Source organism: Rutidosis leptorrhynchoides, chromosome 3 (assembly GCF_046630445.1).
Source record: "Rutidosis leptorrhynchoides isolate AG116_Rl617_1_P2 chromosome 3, CSIRO_AGI_Rlap_v1, whole genome shotgun sequence".
Lineage (NCBI taxonomy): Eukaryota > Viridiplantae > Streptophyta > Magnoliopsida > Asterales > Asteraceae > Rutidosis > Rutidosis leptorrhynchoides.
Window position 1 is genome coordinate 525,791,877 of NC_092335.1, and position 9,408 is coordinate 525,801,284.

The 9,408-nt window shown below is 33.3% G+C and overlaps 1 protein-coding gene across 1 annotated transcript; it reads right to left on the bottom strand.

Moving 5' to 3' along the window:
• On the bottom strand, positions 1–2,478 carry LOC139898351 (transmembrane 9 superfamily member 11-like). The gene is made up of 2 exons (XM_071881083.1): positions 2,364–2,478; positions 1–2,212 (listed from the first exon to the last, which is right to left on the bottom strand). The coding sequence occupies exon 2, from the start codon at positions 2,188–2,190 to the stop codon at positions 217–219; it is 1,974 nt and encodes a 657-aa protein (XP_071737184.1). The 5' UTR covers positions 2,191–2,212; positions 2,364–2,478; the 3' UTR covers positions 1–216.
• Between the last annotated feature and the right edge of the window lie 6,930 nt (positions 2,479–9,408).

Genomic DNA, 9,408 nt, shown 5'->3' on the forward strand with positions numbered 1-9,408 from the left:
TAGAGCCAATGTTTAATAAAAATTCATACAATCAACAGAAATAAGAACATACAAAGTCCACATACAAACTACCTATCGATCATCTTCTGCTTTCATATGTAACTAAGTTCTAGGTATCATCAGAAAATAAAGAAAAAAAACTCCAACTTAATTATTCGTATATCCGAACAAACTCCTGAAAATCAACAGGTACACTGTATAACTGCCCAAGTTCTTTCAATCAAGCTTCACGGACGAGAACAAATAATGCACGAACCAGAAAGAAGAAAGTAACCCAACGGTCCCTGTAGCTAGCATGATGGCTAAGACCATCAAGAGCGAGTAACCCAAGTAGAGTGTAGCCGAAACTGGTCCACTAAGACTCTTCAGGTCAAAAATTAGATAGTTTATCGAGTACAAGAAAATGTACAACGCAACCGAACCTGAAGCAAAGAAAGATTTCCACCACCATTTCCAGTCCTCAACGCAAAGATGCATGTAGGTCAAAACTAGTGACACCTCGGCACATACGACTGTGAGAAGGATCAAAACGACAAACAAGAACCCGAATACGTAGTAAACTCGACCCATCCATATGCTAGACATAATGAAAAAAAGCTCGATGAAAAGGGTACCGAATGGGAGTGTTCCCGCACCTAAAACTAAAAGCCAAGATGGGTACTTTTGAGGCGGGATTTCGCGGGGTATTTGATTAGTTCGAACTGGGTATTCGATATGGGCCGCTTTTGCACCAAAATAACCACCGACAAACGTTAAAGGTACCGAAATGCAAAACCATAGTAAAATGAGGACGATAAATAATGAAAACGGGATAGCTCCGGTACTATGTGAACCCCATAAGAGAAAATTCAAAGTGAAAAGGATCAAAAACGCGATACCAGGGAAAAAGCACGCAACTTTCCAAGAAACCGAGACCCATCCCTTGTGGTCCCCACAGAAGATCGTTCGCCACATGCGTACAGCCACGTAACCAGCTAAAATTCCAAGAATCATGTAGAATATTAACATTCCAGTAACGAGGGTCCCACGTGAAGCCGGTGACATGAACCCGAGAGCTGCAAACATGATAGTCACAACTGCCATACCAAGAATCTGAACACCGTCTCCAACCATTACACACAGAAGTGAGGGATTACTAGGAGCACGAAAAACATCAGCCACAACGAGCTTCCAACCCGATAATTCTTCATTCATTTGGGCTTGAGTCTCCTTGTCTAACTCCTCATAATGAGTCAAATCTCGCCTAACCGTTCTTAAAAAAATCACAAGAACAATTCCTGCCAAAAAAGTGATTACCATGAGTGAGTTAAGAATCGAAAACCAATGAACCTTTGATCCCTCCATTTTCAAATAAGCATCCCATCTCGAAGGCCACTTGATATCACTCTCAACAAATGCAACTTCGTAAGAAAAAGCAACCGGCTCGTTTTCCTTTATAGCCATATTCACAGTGTTCTCCTCACACGTGATTTTAGACGGGTACTTATCGTAAGTTTTCAAATTCTTTAATGACTCGGGACTATGTTTAATACTGCAAGGAGTCACCTCGAATCCTACAACCATATACCCGGGGACATCGGATTTTTTTTCACCGATAGACGGGATGACATCAGCTGCATCCCCTGTTCCCATTACACTCGCCACATTGGTCTCTTCATACTTATGTACCAAAACGGTAAACTTCAAGTGATTAAACACGTAATATGCATCTTGAAGTTTAATCCCTATCGGATACCCGGTCCATCTCAAGTAATAAGTATCCCTTTTAGTATACCGAATAGCAGGCAAGTTATCAAGGATCAAATTAACCTGATATATCTCATCAATCCTATTAGTTAACAACTTACACTCATGACTCGATAACGGTTTCGTTTGACAAAGAAAGATCTCGGTCTCATTTGTGTGCATTTTAAACCTATAAGGCGAGTTTTCGATACGATCACCCATTAAAAGTTCACCAAGATTTTCAGCACTGTCTTTTACACCTTCAGGGGGTTGACAGAAGGGTAAACTGTAATAACTATATGGGATTTCTGTATCTATTGAAGTCAAAGAGTTGACTTTTACAGATAATGGATCACCTACAATATATTTGTGTGGGTAACTACCCGGAAGATAAAACCCATGACCCAGTTGAGATATCAAGCAGATCAACAATACCCAGATCTTGAATTTATCAAAAGTTTCCATATTGTGTCAGATCTCGAAAACCCTAATTGCCAAGAAAATAAAACAGTGTAAAAATGGGAATTTTTTTGTTCATATAAATAAAATTAGCATCAAGACGGAAAGTAATCAATTCGATTGTCAATCTATGAATATAGATACGAAAGATTATATGTATAAATCGAATTAAAACTTACCTTGATTTTTAGGGTTTGGAGGATTATAATAGAAGGGTTACTTCTTGTTGCCGGTGCTTCTTATTTTTGCCGAGTGTTTATTAGGAGAGGAATAAAAGTGATATTCCGTTAAGGGGGTTTGGATTTGCATTTACAAAACTAATTAGATAAAATTAAAACTACAACAAAATTCAATTCCGCAAATGCGAGGTACGAGAAAGTGAGATGTAAACAATTCTTCCTCTACCCTAGCGTAGAAAAGATGTCGTTTCTCTAATCGCGAATTGAGAAAAAATTCTCCACCCACAGGAAGAGAAAGTCATTCATCTCTCTACTCCAGAGTAGAGAGATTCCTTCTGTAAGGACCTCCGACATAAAAAAAAAAAAAAAACTTACAATAGGATATTAAAAATAAAAAATAAAACTAATTAGATAATTATATTTTAACTTATTATCAAAAAGCGTTATTCATTCATTTTGTTTGAATTTGATTAAGTTGTTTCATAAAAAATTAATTTAATAATAAGTTTTGCAAGTGTTTGCTTAATAAGAATTTTTTTCGATAAATTAACAAACAATTAGTAAGAAGAGTCGGATAACATAATAATCATGTTTTGCTTCAGTTATAAGTTACAAGTGACTTGCATTTTCATTATCACATTTTGAAGAGTCTCTCAAATCGCAATTAATTGAATTTATCTATTTGAATTCGCATTGTATTTGTATTATATATACAGATATATACTTATTTTATTAAGAACTTCAAATATGATCCCGCGACTATACAACTATACCTTGCTATCTAGTTCCAAACAAACACAAAAATAAGTTTATTCGGTCAATGTCTTTGACCCATTGGGCCGTATAGATAATAAAATAAATAAAAAAGAATGGGTCCAATCTAGACCCATTTTAATCAAAAATTAAAGGTCCAACAAAAAGATCCGTTTGAAACCACATCATACCCATATAACATATACAACATCGATAACTTCGTTAAAATATCACCGTTGCCAAATCTTTGAATATTTAACTTTCGCATTTCAATTGTCAGTTTATTTTCAGTTTTAAGTTACAATTTAACATTTAATTTTCAGTTTCCCTTTTTAAGTTTCAGTTACAATTTTAAGTTTCACGGTCCTTAATCTAGTGGTAAATAATAAACAAATTAAATAATTTATTTATTCACGTACAACAGAAAAGACATATCTTCCTCTTCGAGATCTATTATTATATGCACATGAACTACTTTATAAACACCTAATATTTCACGATTTATACGTGAAAAATTATCGTATTAATATTTTTTTTTAGTTATTGTGACGATCGCTCCAAATTCATATGGACGAACATGTCATTCATCGATTTCATTGCGAGGTATTTGACCTCTATATGATACGTTTTGTAAACATTGCATTCTTTTGAAAAGGCACACCATAAATAAATATTTAAATCAAAGGTTTTCGACATCTGATGATTTCTACATATAGACAATTACCGTAAATAATAGTTTACAATAGTACTTACATTGACAATGCAGTCAAAATAAGATACATGGTGATGATTTGGTGAATGCAACGTTTCCTTGATAAATATGCCATGTAAGACTCCATGCACATAGCTTGTCTAACATATAAGCAAACAGCGGAAGACTTCTAGGAACCTGAGAATAAACATGCTAACAAGTGTCAACACAAAGGTTGGTGAGTTCATAGTTTTAGTGTTTCGCATAATCTGTATATAAAGGTGGATCACAAGATTTCAGTTGTTCAATCCATAAACGTTTATCAAAATATTCTACGAAATTGAGCACCCTGGTAACTAAACTTAACGTATATATAATTTGTACCCTTTGTATAATCGTCTTAATAATACACGCAAACCAACGTGTACGCTTCTCAAATAGCATACGTCCGTTAAAAGGCTAGTGCTCTAGCTCGGACGGGGATGTCAAGCCCTATGGATCCATATACTGTTATTTGCGCCCACTAGTCCATATCCTATGTACTGGCAGCTACTAGTTACCAAAGCTAAGGGATTTTCGGTTCAAACTCAGTGTAGAATTAAGTATGTACTTGTATCCATTGCGTTTAAAATAAATTGCATGTATTCTCAGCCCAAAAATATATATTGCAAAAGCAATTAAAAAGGGAGTAATGAAACTCACCTTAGCAGCATATAAAGTCGTTCACCAAAATGTGATCGAAACTCGGATTACCAAATAATCGTAGATCTCAACCTAGAGAACATATGTTGGTCAATAAATGTCTATCAAGCTAGGTCAGGTCATAGTGTATCACAATCCTAATGCTCGAGATCGACATACAAAAGTTATCCAAAGTCGTTTCAAAAAGTCAATTTTGACATTAGTTCAATAAAACGAGACATACCTTATATAAGGAGTCATTTACTCGGTTGGTAATATTCAAAAATCCAATTTATCAATCTTACAAATAAGTTGTTTAAATATTAATTGCAGATTCAAAAGCAATTCCAATTAACGTTAATTATAATTCAGTTGACCATATCTTTTAATCCGTTCATCGAAACTATTCGATATTTAAATGAAAAGTTATTGATTTTTCGCCAGCTTTCCGAAAACATGTATATCATATACCTTTTACCAGTAATATATGTATTTAATTCGTGATTCATTATAAACTGTTTAACGACGAAATTTAGTATACAAGTATGTATAAATATATATTCGAGCACTAGACATGGATACACTATTAATATATAATAGATAAGATATAAATGCTTACGTATCAATATTGTGATTTAATATTGTAGGAAGGTACGTAGACGCAACGGAGATGATAAACACTAGGTTTGTCTTGCGAATAGTACCCATGAATATTACCCATAACCTTCATAATTATAACCCATACTTTCCTTAGTTCTATCCCGTTCGAAAACCATTTTGAAAGTGACACGCTCATGACCTCGTCGTAGTATTTTATGTATAATACTACTAATAATAATAAGATTAATAATAATATTAATCTTAATAATAATTTAAATAATAATAATAATAATAATAATAATAATAATAATAATAATAATAATAATAATAATAATATAATTAATAATACGAGTAATATATAATACGGAGTAATATGAAGTTCAAAGAGAAATGAATGATTGTATGTGACAACTGTAACTCGTCGAATATTTAAACACATTTTCAGGATTTGATCCCCATGCGATCGCATGGGGATGATGTTATAATGTCATGCGATTGCATGACTTAGTTTTACAGCTGGTATCCAATTTCCATTCTTGCCGACACCAATTTCAATTATATTAGACACATGATATAAGTTATAGATTATTTAATATATATTATATTTAATCTTTAGAATTAATTAAATATTATATTATATTTACGCTCATGGTAAAAATATAATTTTTACAAAAATGACACGGTCGTGGTCTCACGACTCATGTACCACTTTCGGTTTTTCGAGTGCACTTTCGTACGTTTAGAAAACTAGCCTTTTACGTTGCATAACGTGTACTCTTAATAACAATTTGACTTATTCATCAATAAATTACCTTATGAAAATGTATCTTATAAAATTTGAGCGTCATGGTCATTTGCTTCTATAAATCAGTGACTCGTTGTTTACCAGAATGTATTATTTTAAATTGGGACATTTTATGACTAAGTTAAAATATATAAATATTTTTATTTAGAGTTGTAAATTTGTATGTAATATATAGGTTTGAAATATTTATCTAATGATATAAAGATAAAGTTTAAATTTGTTCGGAAATTTCCGGGTTGTCACAGTACCTACCCGTTAAAGAAATTTCGTCCCGAAATTTGATCGTGGTCATCATGGCTAATCATAAAAAATGTTTTCATGACGTATATGTGTCGATAAATAGAATTTTATCACCGTTGAATAATATGGATAAAACAATCCAATTACTCGAAGCATATGAGAGAAGTTATCGTAAAAGAGTGAAATGAAAGAATATTGATTCGTCTTAACTTTTGACGTAGTTACGATTGATTTCTGGAATTTAAGGAATAGAAAATCTTCATAATCTAAATAAGATTCGATTCTTCGGAATTTAAGATCTTCTTTAATTAAATGAGGTCACCTGCCTCGATTGCTCTGTCTGTTATTTCGCTTATAAATTAACCCTTTTGTCTCATTATTTTCACCACTCCTACATCTTCTTCCTCATTTCATACTTCCAAAAGATTGTGAAATGCTTCATCCAGTTCTGATTCTTGATATATTCCTAACTTTCATATCTGTCATTCTTCTTTTTCTTCTACCACCAGATGAAGTTACTTTCTTCTACCATTACCTTGGGGTTATAGTGTTTTTCATTCCCCCGTGTCTTTATATTGCTATACGCATTGATATACACGGTTTGTAAATTTCGGGGTTGTTATTGGGCCTATATTCTCCCTTATATTTCGGAGCTCCATGCTTTCGATTTCTCTTCCAGACCTTAATTCAAGTGAATAATGATCCAGAATTTGTAGGTATGAATTTCGGAATGAACATAGTTTAATGTTCTAAGAAGGGAATGGTAATGTCACGATCTTGATTTGTCAAATTACCAGAATATCTGGAAAAGACCGAATCATCAATAAATATATTTTCTTGATATATTTAGAGTTTATATAGAATGAAAGAGTTATGTAACATGGTTCATGATGAGGGTGTGATCTGTGAACCTTTATCACGTTCCATTAGAAACTCAGCATGACTTACTGTAATATAATCACGTTGATCAAGTGTCATTATATTATACTAACTCATGCTTCAGCTCCCAACACCACTTCAAAAATATTCATATTTTAAACTCGAAGGTTTCAGAATTTAGAAACTAAAATAGTTTCTTTTATGATGTAACACAGATATCATAAGGAGAAAATTGATTTCCGATAAGAATGATTATGGAATTATCTCCAGAAATATGGAGGATATTTATAATGAAAGATACGATGATATCTTAGAATTTCTAATATCAGAGGATGATGAAGAATATTGTCCGCAAGGGTTTAGATTCGGAAGCAAGGTATTCGTTAATGGCTTCAGCAAATACTGAATCATTTGGATTCTTGGAAAGCAGGTTTCGTCCTTGTGATTTATCCACAGCCTCCTTCATACTTTGCTCAATCCGTTTTCCAGTTCTAAACCTTTTCTTTTTCTGAGCTTTACCACCATACCATTCTTTATCATCAAACTTTTGACTGTTAAGGTCGTTTACAGTTTTTGCTGCTTTACCAGCATTTTTCAAAATTTGGAGAACTAATTCTCAGTTTAGGGTGTTTTTCAGAATCTTCACATTCGAAGTGTGTAAATCTAGGAGATATACGTTATATGCACACATATAGCTGTTGCCGTAGACATGGTGCGAGATTTCAAAATACTGATTGCTAATTCCCGATGATTCGTATGGCAATTCTCGTTACAAGATGCAGATGAGTAAATGATAGGGTTTTAATGAGTATAATGATTTTTCGGAAAGTTAAAGATCAATGATGTTGCTGGTAAGTTTACTGCTAATGTGGCGAGATATAAAAGGTTCCTCGGTAACAATGACGAAGGGCAAACTTATATACCAAAGTTATAATAAGGCTTATTCTAATGAATAATTTGAAGTTGATTTGTTAGAGCTGTGACAAAACTGTCTATGTTGAAAAGGGTTTGAAAAGTTATTTTTGCTAATAAATGCCAAAGGGTCTGACACGATTACGTGTTAAACTATGACTTTGGTTTCGAGAGTTTTTCAGGTGCATAACTGTGAGTAACATGTGGTAGGATCATCATCTCGATGGTTCATTGTTTGAAGTGTTTTTCCAGAAATTTGGGATGGTTTGAACACAGATTGTAATCGTTAATATACATATGATGTTCTAGCACAGTTTTGAAATCAAAGTATAGCTTTGAAAGATGTAGAGATCTAAGAATGATGTCACTGGTTCAGAGTTATGACTTGAATTCTGATCCGTCAATATCAGAATATGTATTTGAATTTGTATGGAAACGATTGTATATCGCTGTGAGCATAGTTAATAATTTTTGAATCGAAGTTGAAGAATGTACAATATAACATATTAATTGTGAACTTATATATTTCTCGAGAATTACCTACCCGTTAAAGATTTCACAAGTAATATTTTGTACAAAAGAATTTTCATTACAGACTTTATGAAAATATATGTATGTATATTTCTTCAGATGTAATATGGATTTAATGAGTTAATATCATATTAAGCTCATTTGATTTTCGACTTTACTTAGAAATGATTAATCTCTAAAACATTAAAGATTACATAGTCTTTGCGGAGTATTTCACTAATAAAATCAACACTTCATTATTTATTCTTATTGATATTCCTCAGTGAAGGATGTTGGTGCTCGTGGAATTTTTGTGAACCTTACAAGGCACAGATGATGTTTTCTGAAAAGTTTCGAGTACATCAAAAATGAAAATGTAAAATCAATTATGTAATTGAATAATGCACTTGGTTTATTATGAAATGGAATTCATTAAGTTGAAACAGAGATTGTAGTTAACAATGGTTAAGTTGTTAAGGAAGGATGTACATCATTGCATATTAGTAATATGAACTAACCGAGTAGTACCTACCAGTTAAGATTCACACGTAATAGCTTAGTACGAAAAGATTTATTTTGATTTTAAAATTCATATATATTAAATATACATAAAATTTCTTCAGGGGAAATGAGTTAATACTTCATCGGTTATTGTTGCTGGTATTTCTTGGTAATTACGGTGCGTATGACATTGATGCTCGTGGAATAGATTGTGAAGTTGAGGTTTGCGATGCGGTTGTTGTTGGTGGTGGTAATGGTACTGTTGGTATTGTTGTCGGTGGTACTGTTGATGCCGGTGATGTTGCTGGTGCTTGTAACCTTTGCACCATATTCTCCAAAGCCACTACCTGAGCGCGAAGCTCGTTGACTTCTTCTACTACACCGGGATGATTGGCGGTTCGGACGAGCGGATGAATAAGATCCAGAATTTGAGATAGTATATTATCGTGACGAGATACTTTGGAAATGAGAGA

Excerpts from the sequence above, each read along its gene's own strand:
- LOC139898351 (XM_071881083.1), bottom strand. The coding sequence starts at position 2,190 with ATGGAAACTTTTGATAAATTCAAGATCTGGGTATTGTTGATCTGCTTG.